This window comes from Bacillus rossius, assembly GCF_032445375.1.
Source record: "Bacillus rossius redtenbacheri isolate Brsri chromosome 4 unlocalized genomic scaffold, Brsri_v3 Brsri_v3_scf4_2, whole genome shotgun sequence".
Lineage (NCBI taxonomy): Eukaryota > Metazoa > Arthropoda > Insecta > Phasmatodea > Bacillidae > Bacillus > Bacillus rossius.
Genome location: NW_026962011.1, coordinates 22280415 through 22300578, shown reverse-complemented (window position 1 = coordinate 22300578; position 20164 = coordinate 22280415). Strand labels below are relative to the sequence as shown.

The window sequence follows — 20164 nt, the reverse complement described above, 5'->3', positions numbered from 1 at the left end:
TATTTTTACAAGCGTTAAAATGCCTAAAACGCGTGTTTTCAGAGTAATTTTTAGGCATAAAACAATCAGTACAGATTCTTGAAAGCACTTAAGGGGCTTGCATAACACCTTTATCTTCATTTCTCCGCCATATAATGTTACGGTCACCGCTCAAATTTCACAGTTATCCTTTGACGACGAGACGAATGCGCGCCAGTTCAGAGACTTGCGCTTAGAGGCTATACCGTGCTGGAAGCACCAGCGAGCGTCGCACTTATCATCCCGCTCACCAACACACATACACCCCTGACGAGGCGGGCCCCTTAAAGGTACTAAGTGAATATTAGGTTTTTAGGGGTTGGTAGCTCCAGCCCTCGTCTTTGGGCTGCGGATGGGAGGAATGGACATAAGTAACTTTTCAAGGATACATGAGTGGTATATGTGTGTGTGTGTTTCTGTGTATCTGTTTGTCTAGTAACTTCCCTAAACATTTAGGCACGAGTATAAATAGAACTATGATAAATACATTACACATTTGTTGTGTGACATTTTAGTGTGATGCCCATAAGTTTAAAACCTCTATTGAGTATTATTATTCTACTGTTTAGTAATATAACGAAGACATCAGTAGAGTGAGTTTGACTCACAATGAGAATGACTAATAAACATTATTTGTAAAATCACGCATTAGTATCAATAATTTCTCTAGATTATTAAATTTTGTATAATTTATCTTTTGTAATTTAATGTTGCCTATATGATGGCAAACTATTGTAAATGCCCATTAACTTATGCACAACACATATTATACTGTTATATCTCAATTTTAAATAAGATCTCAGGAAAACAAACTTTATGATGCACAGGTAATACAGTGAGTAATACCAAAGGTCTACACTCCTGACCACTAGTCTTGGTATTAGTGATGTAAGTAATATAATATTAAAATATGTAGAACTCTACTAGCACATACTATTTGGAATAGTCTTAACCAATATGATACGTAATTCCTATATGCTATTTTAGAATTTATTAAAGAGTAGCTTCTATGTGAATAACTATATATTATTCATGACTCAAAATGTGAGATAAGAGATAACACTTCAAAGACAGTCCTGCAATTTTTTTTTAATATTCTACATAAAAAAAAATTAAAAGTAAAGAGATTGCTAAAACCAGTTCATAGATATCTGGAACTATAACACCAGTTTAACATGCAAAAGATCAAATACCTGTATCCTTACTTAAGAAAATATCCTGCATAATAATTTTAAAAAATTTAGTACTGGACCTATAAATGCATACAATATTACCCTTTTAATGAAATTCTCTGCTAATAAGTCTAAATTTCTAAGTTCCTTGATGAAACTTCCTAACAGGGGTGTACTGTAGATATACACAGTCCGTGGATTTGTTTTTTTGTACAAATCACAGTTTTACTCGGAGCTTGATTTCGGAGATTTCGAAAGAAAAAAAAAACCCTACCCCCTTTCTCTCACCTTAAAGCATAATTTTTGTACTTCTTGATGAAAATTAATATAAAGTATACTCAAAACTTACATAATACATATATTTATTTTAAAATAAGTGATATGAGAAAATATCAGATCACAAAAAGGCTTAAAAATTGCTGCGAATTGTGGGTTAGATGCTGATCCTCGGATTCTCTAAGGCCCTTCTAAGGCCATTATGAGCTGGGCCATGCCAACTATCCAACATGCAATTTGTGTGAACCAGTTCATCAGAGCATGCATAATTCAGAGTGCATTTTGTGTTTAAATATATACTCGCATGTTGTTTCTTACATTTTGGCGGAATCATTACCTAACAACTGCATGGTGGTTGCTGAAGGGCAGTCAGTAGTTCCATTACTACAGTAAAGGTCTTTTAGCCGTCATTCTATGGTGCGGCACATTCTTTAATCTGGCACCAATAAAACTGCTTGCGTTCAAATATTTCAGATAGATTCTGGTTGTTGATCTTGGTTGCCAGGTCACATTTCTGCACTGCCGGAATTTTTAGTTTGCTTAGAGTTTATGTCTTTTTATTTCAGGACAGTGTTGCCTGTTTCTTTTAGCAAGTTTCATTTCACTGTACACATTTTCACATTTGTTTTTCCAGTTAAAACAATACACTTGATGTCAGCTGATGTGCCTCATGCATCTAAAGAAGGGGAGGGCGAGAGGTAAAGGACTGGTGATGCCACAGGTACGTGTGGGTGGTTGTCCTGGGGGCTGTGGCGGCAGCCAGTGTCGTCGTGGTGTTCTACTACCCTCGCCTCAAGCTGCCCGACTCCAAGGACTTCCAGCTCTTTGACAGCCACCACCTGTTCGAGCAATACGATCTCGTGTACAAGGACATTTTCTGGTTTGAGCGGCTGCATAAGGTTGGTTGACCTAACAGAGCATTTTAATGATTGGGAGGCAGGGTTGCCTGCAGTAAAATGATTTTCAGTAAACACCCTCATTTTTAATTACCTAGTTTTATAATTGTTTGAGGTCAAGCTGATCTATGTACTAACAAGTACTTATTCCTACATACAGAGTTATTGACACACCACTGTGACTAGTAAATATGCTTGCTATTAGTAGATATTTGCATATTTATTTAATTTTTCTGATTTACTGTTTCAGTAAGTAGGATTCATGATTGTGTTGCTGATAAAAATAATAATTTTTGTATTGTTGTAAGATTTCTGAGACGGGTGATAAGGAACTTCAAAAAGTGTCCATGGTGTTATGAACGTGGAGACAAGGTCACGACACGAGCCAGGTACCAGAGCTTCCTGGCAGCTCCGCACTGGACCACTGATGTCAAGCGTGCATACTGTTCGGGGATTATACCAGCCTGACCTCGTTACCGCCAAACACCCCCCCCCCCCCCCCCACTTCCACTACCACGCTCTCCTTCTTCGGTGCTGTTATCTATCCCTTGGCGGCCTGGTCATTCTGTGTGGAGTGGCGTGAATAAGCGGTAATATTCTGGATTCGAGTTTCGGGTCGGCCCAGGATGACGCAACACATCACAACCACACCAGTCCATTTTAGAAAGACTGCCAAGGGTTCATAAGTGGCAACACCGGCCTCCGCGAGAGTTCCGGGAGTTTCAACGGGTGAGAGAGTGAAGTGCGAGTTTGGCGAGCGGCGCGACGGGACCGTGTGTATGTGACAGAGTTGTGCGAGACTGTGTGTGTGTGTGGACAGGTGCGTGGTAAGGGGGGAACCACTGTTGAGCCTAGCTCCAGAGAGTTGTGTGAATTGTGGACTGGACAGATATTTAGTGATCTGTAAACGGACATTAAGTGTGGTGATTTAATTGGTAATGTAAATATTAGTGGTAAATGAAACAGTATAAAAATTAATTGGGCTATCCTTACAGACTCATTTTCCTCACTCGTAACAATATATGTATGTCGCTCAGGACGAAGCTCAAAGTTTCCACTGGGCAAGTGATCATATGACAATACACCCATTAGTGATTTATTACAGAGAGAATAATAATCTTAAGCATATAAGTTTTGTTGTAATTTCACAATATTTGGAGCATAACACTGTTTCTGTGTATACATTCCAGAAAAATCTTGTCAAATTCATGACAACAAAGTTTTAATCAGTGACAAAAATATTTTTTTATTACTCAGATGGATGCACTGCACAATATAAAAATAAGAAACACTTTATCAACTTATGTTATAAGCAAGACATTGGTGTAGAGGCAGAAAGGCATTTTTTCGTTACTGCCCATGGAAAAGGACCATGTGATGGAGTTGGGGGCTCAGTGAAGAGATTTGCTGCAAGAGCAAGGCTACAACGTCCATATGACAACCAAATTTTAACACCTATCCAACTGTATGAATGGGCAGTTGAAAAATTATCTGGAATTTCTGAGACGTGTTATAATGTATAAAACAGGATGATACATACAGCGAAACCCCTTATTTACGTTACCGTTATTTACGTTTTCCCGTTATTTGCACTATATTCTTCAGGTCCCGTTTGGTTCCCATATAGTCCAATACAATACTTTCCCGCGAATTACGTCTCAAAAATCGAATCAATCCCGCTATTTACGTCACGTAACAACCATAAACAACCAGAAAATACCGTGGAGCTAGTAGGCAATGAACATTTTAAATAGCAAAATATACATATTTTATAACATGAAAAGTTGCTTTTATTTCTAAACATGTAATAATTTAAGCCTAGGCGTGTAAAAGTACGAGTAATTATAGCAGGAGACAATCTAAAATGCACGAGGGGAAAACGTAAACTCATGAATGTACAAACATGGCTGCTTGTAAGTTCTGATACTGTATTTATGTCACAACTTAGCCGAAATACTGGTACGAGACATAAACTTCACAAGATAAAATGAGCGGTGTCTTGGTAACTGTTTTATACGTCTTTTATAATTTGGGAAGTATTGTACAGTTGACGCCATATTTTTTAAACTAACCATTTATTTCTGGGGATCGTAAATAATTAATTATTGGTATCAAGACATCATGATAAACGTAAACTTGAACATGTCACGGCAGCGAGAAAACTGGTGCGTATACCAATAAACTGGTATTAGAACTGGACAAAATTGGTACACGGGAGGTGGAGCTTATATTTTTTTCCGCTAAGCTCGCATCTATTGGTTGGCGGCTGATGGCGTCATGAGTCTGGGCGGAGCATAGAGTGCGCATGCACCGCCGCGTCGTTACAGCAGCTGACCGAGTACAATGACCTTTCTCCGCGTTTGGCGCGCTATTGACGGTAAATATTCATCAATTTGCGGCCTTTTCTTAAAAAATTTTTTACTGTGAGCAATGTGTATGTAGCCCGTATTTGTTATAAACCCTGCCGGTTGCAACTGTATTTATAATTTGGAGAGGCAAATAATCTCCTTGAACAGCCAAAAAAGCAAGCAGAAGAAAATTTCAAATTTATTTTTTAGGAAGTAATCAGAAAAACATTTTGGCTTTCATTCTTTTTTTATTTTTGTCAAATGTGGTAAATTAATAATTGATTAAATACTAAAGTAAAATTTGTTGTTAGTGTGTTTGTACCTGCATTGTAGTATGTGCTATTAAACAAAAGAAAAAAAATTCTAAATAAGGTAAACTGTACTCCTTTTTATACTTTTCCCTTTATTTACACTTTCCCGCTTTTTACACTTTTTTACTTTGTCCCCATGAAAAGTGCAAATAAGGGGTTTTGCTGTATCTTATTTTATAACATCGTAAGCTTTTTACATTGATGTAGATTCATTAAGCACAAATCTAGAAGATTTATATAGGGTTGGATATTATTACACTGTTTTAGTCAGAGGATAGATACAAAATTAAGTAAATGGTGCACCTTAGTGTTGTCATGTGTAGGTGCTGTATAGAAGGGGTTAAGATTGATCCTGTCAATGCCTGGTACATTAAAATCACCAAGAATCATGATGTCATCCTGAAGTGATGAGAGTTTATCTTCTAAAACTCAAAATAGTTATGATAAAAATCTGGAGTAGTATCTGGGGCTGGATGTTAATTAAAGTTTTGAAAGTAGACATTTGTATTTTCAGCCACACTGCTTCAATACCTGGAAAATCTAAAGTGTCAATAAGTGGAATTGAGATAAATGTAGACTGGTTAACAGCTGTTAAAATGCCGCCACCTCTTTTCTTCTTGGTTATTTGAGGATTTCTATCAATTCTAAAAACATGGTATTGGTCGGTGAAATAGTGTGATGTTACGCTGTTTGCATTGAGCCAAGTCTCAGTGAGGTAAATAATATCATAATGAGAACTAACAATATTGTCAAAGAACTCAACTGACTTAATCCTCTGACATTCTGGTAGTAATTACCAACTCCTTAGGTTTTGGCAGCACAGTGTTAAAGTAAGGTGTTCCTCCAGGCACCTGAGAAGATGTGGAAGCACACACACTAGCAGTTGAGAGTTTAAGAATGAGCCTAAGAGGATCATCCAGTTTTTCATTGTCAGTTTCATTACTGATAATCTGTTCCGGATGAAGTTTGCCGTAGAATGGGCTTATCATGCAGCCGCTTGGTCAGAAAATAATACATACTATTGATCCTGTTAGTCATTTTTAAGTACAGAAACATGAAATTAAGCATTTGAATTATATTTGGTTCTAAGTTTAGTCACCTTAATTTGTGATAGATTCAGTTTGTTAGATATATAGTCAATGACTTCTTTTTCCTGGACTGATGGATTGAATCTCGTAATGAAGAGAGCCTTGGTTTTCTTGAAGTACTGTTTTCAGTGTTGTTGTGTTCTTGATGCTCACTTTCGTGTTTTTTTTTCTTCTCTGGCTCACATTTTGCTCCTGAGGTTATATTAGTTCTGGGTTTTTGTGCACGTTGTACCAGTGTAAAGTTGTCACTATCAGCACGCTTGTTGTTGCTGACTGAGTACATGACAATGTATGAGTTGCACTGAGTTGGTGTGTAGTCGCCGGAACCGGCCAGGGACACAGTGGTATCAACAGCCTTGTTACTTACAGGATTAAAAAGCACTTTACTGTACGAGGTTCCCTGATTTCACTGGACATTCAGACCCTTGTCTAATGTGAAACAGTTCCTGCTTTATTTCATAGGTCTCATTTCTGGAGAGTCTAGAAGAAGTGTTTTCAGAACCTGGTTTTTGCTGTTCAGGTCCTCCACCTTATTACAAAGAGACTTCACAATCTTGAGTAACTCATCCATGTTCATGGTAGCCAACTTGGTAGTTTTAGGCTTCAAAATTTCAATCGGCTGATGTTGACCCAGGCATCTTATATGTAGTTGTCATAGACTGTTTATTGGTTGGAGATCTAATCATGTTCATGTAGTCAACTCGATCCAACTCAGTAGAATTTACATCACTAAAAGAAAAACAAAAACCTGGAAACTTGGTGCTGATAAAACATTAGTACACTAAACAACAGAGCAAGATTACGTACAAAGATCGGCGAACCGTGCACAAACACTTCCGACCTATATGGACGCACGTCCGCTACTGGACGCACAGCTGCTACTGATGCATGGAAATTTATTATAGTCGATTCTGTATGTTATATATTTTGAAATATGTCTTAATAAACATGTATATTTTATTCTACCAGTTATCTTTCCAGATAGTCTGCTCAGACAGGAAAAAATGTTGGGTGGGACAGGTAAAACAAGGAAATAACTGGAAAATTTGCTTGAGTAAGAGTGTAGGAACATTAATTTACCTTTAAAAATTAATGTTAATGTAAATTGTGTCATTTACTCATTTGTTGCTAGAGAATTTTGAACACTGCCTTCTCGTGAAAAACGTAATTTTTTTAATTTAGGGATTGGGAAAGATTCAAATTGGTCCGAATTTAGATATGACCTCTTTGAAATAATGGAACTTTTCCCAGAAACCATGACAGTCTATAGAATTGATAGTTGACTATAAGCATTTATTGGCTGTGTTTCTACTGATTCTGATTACGTACTGACTGGGTTATATTGGCTGATTGAAATGAATATGGATTAATTTGGTACTATTTTAGTGCAAATGCCTGGTTTCTCATTGCTTCATTATCTGAGTGTTGTGTATTTCTGTGTGTGCATTTAATTGTAGTTTATTATGTTTTTCTTATTACATAGCATACATTGCATTATATTAATTGTGGTCTCCTGATATTAATATATATGATGTGATATCTTGTTGTGTAGGGAAACGGCGACTTCAGCTTGAACACGAAGCTGCCACTGCGCTTTGTGTGGGGGGTGCTGCCAGTTGACAACGGAAACTACCTGGACCCGTACTCCCGGGGCTCTCTGCAGCTAGATCCTTCCTTCGACATGGCCGCTCCTGAGTCCCAGCGCTGGCTCATGGGTTTCTGTCACCGCCTGCGCAACCAGTCGTGGTACCAGCCTGAGCTGGGCCCGCTTCTTCCCAACTGCTTCATAGAGTCCTTCTCCTCCTGGATGGAGCGCAGGTGCATCGACCCCATTGACCGACTCAACCGCACCCCCTGCTGTGGTGTTAAGCGCCGCTCCTTTGCAAGGGAAGTGTTTGAGCAGTGCGTGGTGCTAGCCATCGCGGACCTGTACCGGACTCCCCTTGAGTACTTCATGCCGGGGGTGGCGGGTCCCAAGTTTTGTAAGGGCTCCGACCCACCCAAGATCTGTGCCGTCGTCGTGGAATACGACAGCAACCATTCCTTCAGCATGTCATTCAGAGACATGGACAGGTTCTACCGGCAAGTTGAAAGCTGGACCAAGAGACAGTTGAACCGGGCCCCGCCTGGGATGCAGGGCGGGTGGTTCATCAGCGACCTCGAATTCTACGACCTCCAGCGCACGCTCTCGCAGGACACGCTTCTGGCCATCGGAGTCTCGATGGGGATTGCTCTAGCCGTGCTGCTCCTGGTTACCCTCAACATCCTGATCTCACTGTACGCCATATTTACCATCACTTGCATCATCTTTGTGACGGTGGCCACCCTGGTCCTCCTCGGCTGGAAGTTGAATGTGCTGGAGTCCGTGGCGATCTCGGTGGCGATCGGCCTCGCCGTCGACTTCAGCTTGCACTACGGCGTGCACTACCGCATGTGCCCCGGTGGGGACGATGATCGCAGCTCTGCAGTGGCGTTCGCCATCTCTCGCATGGGCGGCCCCACGGCCATGGCGGCGCTGACCACCGCCGCGGCAGGTGCTTTCATGCTGCCCTCATCCGTCCTAGCATACATCCAGATAGGAGTCTTCCTGGTTGTGGTGATGGTGGTGAGCTGGGTGTACTCCACGTTTTTCTTGGGCGCTCTGCTGCGCATCGGCGGGCCCCAGAACGGCTTCGGCCAGTTCTCGTACCCCACCGTGGAGCGGTGCTGCGGGGGTGACACAGGGGGGAGTGGTGTCGGCTCCGTCGACAACGATCAGGTCGACAAGACCGCGTACACGAACGTTCTGTCGGAGTCGACGCTCTCGACGTCCAGCACCGCGTACCCTCTGCACCAGAGCTCTTCGGAGAGCCACGAGTTGGACGCCCTGTCCTCGCGCCGCCACTCGAGTCTCGGCCGCAGGCTGAAGCGTTCTGGCAGTGCCTCGGCTGCCCAGGCTGCCTCCAACTGCCGCCTCACTAGGAAGGTGTCTCTGCCTGCCGACCAGTCGCCTTCGGCAACCAGCGCCACCACCATAGTCCTCATAGATGACATGGACCTGGACCTCCGCCACGGTCCCCACGAGACAGAGGTGCCGCTGATGAAGTACTGAGCCGTGACATGGCATCATGTTGCACCCAAGATAAGCTGCTGCCATATGTAAGCTTTATCATTTTAAGTCATTTCAAGATAAGAGGAGACATATATGATTTATTTTATACAATAAGTGGTTGTATATGTTGTGATGCAGAGTTAGAAGTGAAATATATACCCTCTTTTATCGCATAATTGTCGCACTCGCAGAATCGTCGCACCTATATTTTTGGCCGTCAAAATTGGGATAAAAAAACTTCTCGCGTAAACGTCGCATTATGTTTTTGGTCCTGCTATTAGATGCAGAGCGCTTTGTGTAGGTATCTTTTCCATATAAAACGATGTATTTTAAAGTAGAAATCTAATATTTATTCGGAATTTACCACTTATTTAATTAACGGAAATACGAAGTTGTCTGACATGTAAATTTTCTTTTAAAGACGTTTTTAAACATTATTATCTTTATCTGATCGTCTGCGTCACCGTGGTGTACCGGTGTAGATATCTTTTCCGTATAAAACAATGTACATTTTAAAGTAGAAATCTAATATTTATTCGGACATTATCACATACTTATTTAATTAACGGAAATACGAAGTTGTCTGACGTGTAAATTTTCTTTTAAAGACGTTTTTAAAAGTTATTTCCTTTGTCTGATCATCTGCGTAGCCGCGGTGTACCGCTTATGAACATGTAGCCAGCGCTAGTTGGCATCATTCGTGTTTGCTTATGTTGCTTCCCGTATAGAGCGCGCGCACGTAGTCGAATATCGATATCTCATTGAGTGCATACAACGCATGCTCTCTGTCGAGTGCCAAGTTAACTTCATTTGATGGCCCGCATTCTTTCGTGGTAAATGTGTACTACGGCAATAGTTACGCGTTGGTTCACATCACAGATTCAAGTGGCTTGCATTCGTGTTACAGTTTGATTTTTGTTTAATGAATTATTAATATAAATTGTTTGGCTTGCTCTTGTATACTCCGCCTTTTTTTAAATAAACGTTCTTTCCATGAACGGGTTTTGTTTTTATGAATAACTTAACCTAACAAAAAAAAAATTTTCCACATAAATGTCGCACCCCTACTTTTCAAACTTGATTTTAGAATAAAATGTGCAACGATTATGCGAGAAAACACTGTAATTTATTCATAAGAAGATTCTACAGTGGTTTATAAAAGTTACACTTCTCTTTTGAGACTTTTGTTTTAAGGAAAAATGATTTATCCTTATTTTGAGAACTTCAGTGTATATATTCATACATTATTGTAACATAAAACACAAAAAAATGGGTGTAACTTAATTTTCACAGTTATGTTTCATTGATGTCTGCTGACTTCACCGTGTGAAATAGTTCTAACAATTTTGCCAACTGTCGTAATGTCCTCTCTTGTGAACCATCTATTCTGTCTTTGTATACAGCCTCTTCTTCTGTTAACCACACTTTGATTATCTTCCTGTGCTCAGCTCTTTCTGTGGGCAGTTAAATTAATCATTCCCGTACTTGTCTTTGTTCTTCTTCATGTTGTGTCCATAGCAGTTTTATCTTTGCTCCTGCACCCTAACCTGACATACGATATGTACATTAACAATAACATTAAATAAAAAATATCAATTGTGTAAGATGCACTGAATATGCAAATTTTATTAGGAAAAAAAAGCATCCAAACGCTGTTAACAAGTTCAGTTTCACAGAGAAACCGTCAAACACTACAGTAGCAGTAGGAAGCCTAAGGACTTCCTTTCTAGTTACTATAGTAAGGAAATGCATTTTGATTCTTCCAGTACAACATAAGTACTGGAGGTTTAGAGCTATACTATCAATTCACAAATAATCTACAGGTATCAATGTAATGAAATTCATACCTTTATAATTTTATGTTTAACTAATTATTTTTTTGCTATTTTTTATATATTAGGTTTGATGTTTTGTTCATGTATCTGCCAACAAATGTTGGACTTAAGAAGCAGCAGCAGCTTGTCAAATTTATATTTGTTACTTAAAAAAATAATAGGTATATTAAATGATATACATAAATAAAACAGAGATAACTAGAGCTATAATAAATAATATGAATCATATTTATGATAAATAGACTCACTACTCACTTTTGAACATTGTTCCATAGCTTCAGAAACTTGATCTATACACTTTTTTTTGTGTTATTATTTCAACAAATCTGACTTTATGATTATTGGTTGTCTGCTGTAAGTACTGATTTTATGTACCAGCGTACATATACATAACTCTTTGTTTCAGAGAGGTCACAAGGTATTATGTACTTTGAGTTCTCTCTCACTGTAGCTTGTTCAGTATTAAAAAGAGTCTGTGATGTATTTTATTGCAATGTTCCCTTCATGTTTTGATGAGAGTTTTGCCAGAGTTGTTAGATGTACTAGCTTTTTTTTTTCTTATCCCGTATCTGGATGTGGCAGAAGTATAAAATTAATTTTGCTGGATCCAGATGTGGTTTTGTGCCAAATTGCCACACTTGTGGGAAGAGCTGTTATTTTTTAGCATAATTTTGTTGAGGTTTGTGGTCCAAGAATTATTTCTTTATAAACTTGTCGCAAGCAATTATGCGTAGATGTAACAAAATCAAACTAACAGTTTTGCCATGGATTGTAATTTATGGTTGTTTATTGTTGGGCCAAAGTCTAGCAATCTGCAGTGATGTTGACCTGACTTGGTAGTGTAGAGCAACAATAATGCTTACAATTTTGTTTGAAAACTAAAGACCATTTGTCACATTCAAATTTTGCCTAAAAACATATTCAATGTTTCAAATTCAACCCCTTGAAAGTTATACATATTATGTCACTAATGGAACCAATATAATGAAACCTTGTCAACATTTCATTCAAGGGAATGAATGCACAAATTACATTTAAAAAAAAAATTATTTTGGTTATGTTATAAATTAAATTGTGAGTAGAATTTTTCTGTTATTTAAATTTAGTACTTTTGAAGCAATTGCGTATTTCTCAAAAACAATCTAATTAATTTTTATAAATATGTTAAGTATCATTTTGCAAAATACGTGCAAAAAATGGCAAAATAATATTAGTAACTATAAAAAAAGTTCATTGTCAAGAAATTTAAAGCAGTTTTGATAAAAATATTATAGAATACAAAAAGAAAAACCTTTGAAAGATTTGGTTTTAATTAATTAAATTAGTTAAGTAATTGAGTGTGTGAAATGTTGTTCAATAAACACTTTCAATTTTAACTTAATCCAGTATTTTAATACCATTGATGTGTGTCCTTGATGTCTATTGAATTTAATTAATTAAATTTAATAAAATTCTTACTGTCTAATTTATTTTTGGTTTTAAAAACAAACCTAGCACTAAATTTTAAAAATGCTGGAGTTTGGGTAAACACCTACAACTTTGTGGAAACATTTATTTAACAGAAATTATTCCAATCTGCTGAGGCGAACTGTGATTATACGCAGTAGTGTCAGATAGCACATGCATTGCATAGGTTGCGTAAACAAAAACTATTACATGGGAGGGTTATTAAAGTAAACTAAATACATTTGGGATCAAAGTAATTTTGTTTGGTGAGACTATAAGTCACTAACTCTTTGTCCTGTGTAATTTTTCACATGGAGGCATCCATCCGTGTAACGTACTAACCGGATACAGAGATAAATGTTGTTAGTATTTACCTCAGCATGTTTGCGTGCTTCACTTTCAACAGTCACAACCACATGGCAAAACTGAAAAAAAAGTTATCCTAGTTGTATTACAATATTAACCTGCCACGTTTCTATTCTTGTCTCCCCTGAATCTCACATTTAAGATGTACTTATGTACTATGTATTGTGTACTTTAGTAACACATATTTATTGGTAAGTGTTCTACCAGTGTGTTATAATGTTCATGTGTATTAGATACTTGAGAAAATAATGCTGTGATCAGAAAACATGTCTTACTGAAAATTTATTGTGTATAATAATAATAATAATAATAATATCGTCACCATTCTGGTTAGTATGCGTTATGAAGAACTTTTTGTAAGTCACCTACCAAATATTTTGAGAGAAAAACAAATGTGCATTGTCATGTAGTATGTTGATATGAATTAAAGAGAAATAAAAGTTTTAAGATCTGTCTAATTTTGTAATGTACATTAGTAGTCATAGAAATGTTGCAGCTTTTATCTGGCTACAATATAATAAACATGTGTGTGATTGTTGAGTTGTAGTTGTCTGTAGATCTGGCACATTAACGACTAACCAGTATTATAAACAAATGATGGGTTAAACTTTTAAATGTCAGTACCTATCATGATACACATATTTGTAATTTGATAATACATGTAAGTTTTTTATGTCTTGTGTTTTATTTTTGAATAGCTTGATTTGACAGAGAGTTTATGCTATGTTAATGTAAAGCTTCATGACTGTGTACAAGGAAAACATTTGCACAATCTGGATGAAGTACGTTCATGACTAACCATTCTGGGAAATCCACACAGTGATAAATTATTTAAATTCTGGTTTAACGGTTTAATGTCTCATCGACGGCGATCAGAGACAGTAAAGCTATGATACAGAACAGGAATATCGGGAAGGAATCGTGTATGGCTGCAGTATTTGCCTGGAGTTATTACCATGAAATCATAAAAGGGATTTGTACCCGGGTCCCCTGAAATATGAGTCCGGTGCATACCACATTCTTTGAATGGTTCTTGCAGGGGAGCAGATTGGCTTGAACCTACTTCATTGCTGGTTCACGCTGGTTGCTGTGGGAAAATCTTCAGAAATGTAAAAAAAAAGTTGAATGTGCAAACACATGGCGAACTAGCCAATCACAGCAGATGGGCGGCACTAAAACAGCACAAATGAACACGATAAGCTCTCTGTTAGAGATAAATTATGATGTATTGGGGACTGGCATCTTCTCCTGATTGGCCGCACACCTGTGAGCTGATGTTATTGGCCGGTGTCTTGCCCTGAGGGTCAGGCACGTTTGTCAAGTTTAGAATTTAATGTTTCGCCCATGCTGTTTCTGTGCTCTATAATGCGCATTGAAAGGGTCTTGCCAGTTTTTCCAATGTACATGCATCCTCATTTACAGGGAAGCTGATGATCACAGTTCTAACATTGAAACTTGTCTATAGTCTGTTTTTTTTTGTTGTGAATATGATTTTGATTGTGAAATTTGACAAGCAGTTCTTAGTATGTGCATGATGGCGGGAGTAGATGCCAGTTCCCGAAATATCACAACTGTTTCGTCATGAAAAGCCCACTGTTCAGCCATGCTGTTGTCATTTTGTCGTCCAGATTATCTTTTTAGTTTGGGTTCACCAGTGCGTTGCTGTGTTCACAGGAGTTTTTTATATTTATTTTTGCTGTAGCAGCTTCTCATAGTTGTCAGCCTATTGCATTAGTTTATACTGTCATTATTTCTGACTGATTTCCTTTAATGGGATTCTCTATGTTGTCAAAGTATTTAGCATATGACCAGTTGATCTTGGCTTTTTCACCATGTGTTAATGCATGTATATTTGTTGACCATTCCTGAGATTTCCCCTTGACAGTGTAAACCAGCAATGATGTGTGTCTGAGCTATTAAGTTAAATCAGTGTCTTTCCCAATGCCACCTTGCTCCATGCACTGATCAAAACATTTCCTGTGATGTAGGGTAAGTACATAATACATACTCTTGTTTTGATAAGCCATGCTTGACCATGCTGCACCAGGATGCCTGTAAACAATTTACTTCAGTACTGTTTCATACCGTTTTACATAAGTTCCATGTCTCGTAATCTGTTGGTGTACTGTAGTGTATAATCTCCTCACAAAGAACTTGGCTTAAAAGTACCAACAAATAATTAAAATTAGTATATATTGTAAATTCTTCTGAGAAGTTTGTATGTTATAAGTTTTAGTACAGAATATTTTTTTTCAGATTTAAATACAAATTTTAAGTCTTAATTGATATACTTATGGGTATTTTATTCTATGTTAAACATCATTGACTCATTTTTAGGAAACTATTGTCTGTTTCCCAGATCACTGTGTGAATTTCTGAGTGCTGTTACGTTATAATTTTAAAAATCCTTGTTTTAGCATGTTTGTCTTGTTTACCTATTTATTTTCTAGGCTGCTAAGCTTATTTATAAGGAAGAATGTTTTCCTTCTAAGTGTGTAGATTGTTACCTAGCGTTGAATGCAATTGTTGTACAAAATGTTATTGATGTTTCATAAGAAATGGCCTATAAAATGTTGAATTATTGAGTTATACTTTGTACGAGTTTGTAAATAATTAAAATGCTCAAGTCAAAGACTTAAATGAGTTTTTAATTGAAGACATTATTTTAGAATAGAATGTTGATAAATTGTGTCAAACTTGCTGTAGCTGTTGTTGTGATTCTTGCGTTGAGAACTTTGTGCAAAATTATTTTTGTGCCTCAACAGAGGGCTGTTGCAACTTGCTGTTTTTCTTGTTATTTATATGTACTCTATTGTTTATCATCATCCTTGTTTTTTAGTGCTTAAATTTGCTATCATAGGCACTGTAAACAAACGCTACCCAATGTTTGCCTAAGATTGAGACACACATGCATGACTGGACATGGCATCGAGCTAAAGACACTGGGTAGTGTGTGGTACTCACCACGTTGAAAGAAAAACCCATTTATAAACTATATAATACAGTATGGTTTTCCAGTGCAAAGAAAAGCTTCATTACGGAGGAGTTTTTTGTGTTTCAAGTACTATTTAGATTTTCTGTGTCACCAGATTCCTGTATTTAAATGAAAAAGCACTAATTTATGTAAGCGACTGCTCATGAATTTGTTAGATGTCCACCAATGACATCACAGTCTTGCTGTAAGGATCATTTTGGCTTTCATTTCATTTGCTTCTTTCCATTGGAAATCTTGATATGTAGTATTTTTCTGTATGTTGTGTGGTGTTTTGTCTTATGTCTCCATGGCTACAATTATCCGTTTGTTGGATGCAGTCAAGCTACAGAGCTTTTTAATGTTTATGTTTTATTTTGACTAACTATGGAGGCGTATATACTTGGGTGATCTTTACCCATCCAGTTGTCCGTCATTTGACGTAACTTTCATCCCATATCTATCTTTCTACCTGCCCACAACTAGCACAATCTACATTTGGTATAATTTGCTACATTTATTCCAGCCATTGTTGTCTCAGTCAGTGTCTGCTGTCTGCCAACCAGCAGCCCACGGGTCACGTATAGTTTGCAGAGGCTCCAACACAGGCCTAAACACACAAATGGGAACTCATTACTCGATGTTGAAACATTTTTACTTTTCTTGACTCCATACTTACAAAATTATGTAAAAAAAAATATGTCATTTTAACTCTTTCTGGCTGCATTTTTGACAGTATATTTTCTGCGAGGGTTTGTTGTCTTATGATCACTGCAATATTTATTCGTTGATCTGTCTGTTTACATACGGTATTTTATTCTTAAACTTCTAATTGAATAGTTTTTGGTTTGCAATTTTGGGTTCTTGCCAAATAAAAAAAAAACTGGGAATGTGCATTTACATTCTAAATGTAACATATTTATTGTCACTAAATCGTAAGGCAGCTGAAGTTTAGTTTTTTTAGCAGAAAAATGATTGCATGCGCTGGTCCTCTTCCTCACCACCAAACCACTGGACTGCAGCCGGGATGATTACGGACTAGCTCCAACTGACCAAGAGCTTGAAACTGACGGCTGGGGAGCAGAAGCAGCTTTATACAATACGTTCATAAAAGAATGTACGAGTTATAAACTTTAATAGTAATTATCAAGTGAAAGCGGTGTAGTGTATTGGTTGCAAGATCACAAAGAGTAACTCAAACAGTTTTATATAAGCGCATGCACGAGTACTGCTTTGTTGTTTTCTCGCTTGCAGCACCACCTATGTTGAAAGAATGGCTCTTTCCCCAATTAGTAGAGGGTGGACCTATAAACTTTATTTGGCAACAGAATGGAGCCCCTCCCCATTGGAATCTCTTTGTACGAGAGTGATTGAACATCAGAGTTCCTGACTGTTGAATTGGTCGAGACGACAGAACACCATGCAATTTTTTTTGGGCTTTATAAAATATTGTCTACATTACGCCGCTACCTATTAATTTGCCAGAGTTGAGACACAGAATTAAAGAGGCTATTGCTTCCATTACTCTGAACTTGTCAACCAAAGTGTGGCAAGAATTGGACTTCAGGTTGGATGTGTGCCATGTAACTAAAGTTTATTGAATATTTGTAAGAGAAACTAGGTTAGTTTACCTTCAGTTGATGTATGATTTGTGTAGTCTAAATTAAACTGTTATAATATACCATTGAAACTGGGACATTCTTTTATAGACATACTGTATTATTTTTGAACTGTGTCTACTCTGATGATGACTGTCAGGTATCTGGCAGCACACTTGATAGTCGACAGGATGTAAAGACCAAACCACTGTAAGCACGATGTTAATAGATCTCCCTTTGCATATTTCATCAGCAGTGATGGATACAAAGCCCATTGAGGGATTGAACACTTCCTGCTGATCACAACTTATATATTTCGAGGAGGAGGGGTTTCTAATCCGAGCTTCTGTGAAGCCTCAACTATTCATCAGAGACTGGGTTCCGAGATGTGAAATAATTGACACATTTGTGATGTCAGCTAAGCACAAAATATTTTACTTGGTTTGTACTTAGATTGTGTGGAATAATTTATTAATATTTTTTTATTTGGTTTTAAAATGTTTGTAATTATTCATGTTTTCAAATGAAAATAAGAAATGAGTTCTGTGATGATATGTAATAAAATATATTATCTCTCTTGATTTTTAAAATGGCTTTCATGTTATGCAGTTGCTGTGATTGGACTCAGCAAATCAGTCGTGTGTGTGTGTCTTTAAAACTTGTTGCTTGCATTTGTGCCGGAGAATCAGTTTCGAGCTTCAGTTACGGGTGGCTTGAAAACAAATCTTATGCCGTGATGTTTGTGCGTTCTTACCCCCTACTTAAAAAAGTTTTGCATGTTTGTAACAGTACCCGAACATCAAAGAAAAAACAAGTGTACCATAGATTCAAGAAGTTATGAAATTATTTTATTTTATTATACTTTTGTTACTTAAAGAATAATTTGATGTTAGTGGAGGAAAACTTACAACCTTCAGTTTGAGAGGTGGTGGGATTATACCCCGTGCGAACCACAAGTGTGTCCCAATTTAGGTATAAGTGTAGACTCAGGTAGTAAGATGAATTCAGTTAGCAGAAAGGCAAGAGATGGAGGAATTCACACGGTTCAGTTGAAGTTAAATTAGTCGAGTGACCCAAATAGAAGCGACATTGAGACTGGCCTTTGTTAACCATCTCAGTTGGCAGAGCACAAGCACAGAGTGAAGTTAGGTTTGAATTTAAATCGTAATTCTTTTTTTTTGACATGACAATGTTCTAATAAATCGATGAACGCCGGCTGCACGCACTAAAAAGTGTCCCGTTACACACATTGTCCCATTGCGCTCATTGTACGCTTGCGCCGCATCTATCTCTCTTCCACTCGATTGGAACAACCATCGATTTGACTTTTTTGGGGCACATTAAACTTGAAACACTCCCATTCGTTTCCTACTTTTCCTATCATCGTCCTATCCTTAACATAATAACACAGATTGGAAGAAGTTAAATAGCAAACATGTATAAAAGTTATAGTTAAAATAGTCTGTTCATTAAAGTAATAAACATATTTGAATTAATGAGTGCAAATAAAAGTAAATTTATCAATTAAATTATAGATTTCATTTCACTCCTTCTTTGTATCCATACAAAATAGTGATAATTCAATAAAAATGATTCAATTTTATCCATAAAAGTATGCAATCATTTCATCAATGTTTTGTTATGACGTTGTCAAGTTAATTTATCGTCCGTAAACCGACTTTACAGACAACCAATTTTTTACCTTTATTTCCGAGAACTGTCTATTGGCTGAATATAACCACTGAAACGTAGAAGAAAACATTGCAGTTGGTGACCATTGCATTTTTATGGATCACTGTGGTGATCGTTGCCTGCTTCAATCACTGTCCACATTTTTTAGTAACTTTTTTGTGCACAAATTAAATATATTAGAGTTAAAAAAAATTAGATTTCCTGTTTTATCAATTTTTTTTATAGAATTTTTTTTGGGGGGAGGGGGTAGTAATTAAGACAATTGAAATGCCATAAATTTAACCTTGGTAACAAACAACTGGTATATGAAGATAGGTTTAACAGGTGCAGTTGCATTTGCGAGTCAGGAAATTTGGGAACATTAAATGAGTCGGTGGCTGCTTTGTGATGGCCGGTCACAGCCTCTGTTACCTGTGCCTGTGATTTAGATGTACTTGCAGTGCGTGGACACAGTTGTGTGTGTATGAATGTGATGAATAAAAAATATGTACATATGTGATCATTGTGGGTTTTTATTTGTCCTTTAATTCTTTTGACGTAGCTGATTGTGTACTACTTAAGAGATGACAAAAGAATCACATACTATTTGTTTACACAAGTTAGTAAGAATCCGATGTTATATAAATTAAATGTGATCCATAGTATATGGATACACATGGGTACAATTTGAAATGGCAGGAATCAGAGTATCATTTTCTCAATACATCCCTAATAATATTATAAATGTGAAAGTGTGTGTGTGTGTGTCTGTCTGTCCTTGCACACTGCAACGGAGCAACAGATTTACATGATTTTTTTGTATACAGATATTTTTTGGGCCTGAGTGTGACATAAACTACATATAATTATGAAATTTCATCCCTAACGGATAAGCCCAGCCACCCAGAAAATGTTTCTTGTTCTGGTCTTTGATACAGAAGGGGAGAATTCTTTGTGACGAGGGTGACTGCGTACAGGGATGTTTCATTGGGGGGAGGAGGGGTTAATACTGTACCTTCTTTTCTAGTAGTTTGTATATTTAAACTGAGGATTTGAGGTTGCATTATTTCTTCTACC

At 37.4% G+C, this 20164-nt stretch overlaps 1 protein-coding gene across 3 annotated transcripts in view; it reads left to right on the top strand.

The window, feature by feature from the left end:
• Positions 1-19607, top strand: part of LOC134542266 (protein dispatched) — an 87179-nt gene extending 67572 nt beyond the window's left edge. For all 3 annotated transcript variants that reach the window (XM_063386386.1, XM_063386385.1, XM_063386384.1), the window contains exons 13-14: positions 2188-2365; positions 7662-19607. In XM_063386386.1, the coding sequence (XP_063242456.1) occupies positions 2188-2365; positions 7662-9200 (1717 nt within the window). In that variant the 3' untranslated portion in view covers positions 9201-19607. The remainder of the gene's footprint in view (positions 1-2187; positions 2366-7661) is intronic.
• Positions 19608-20164: the final 557 nt, after the last annotated feature.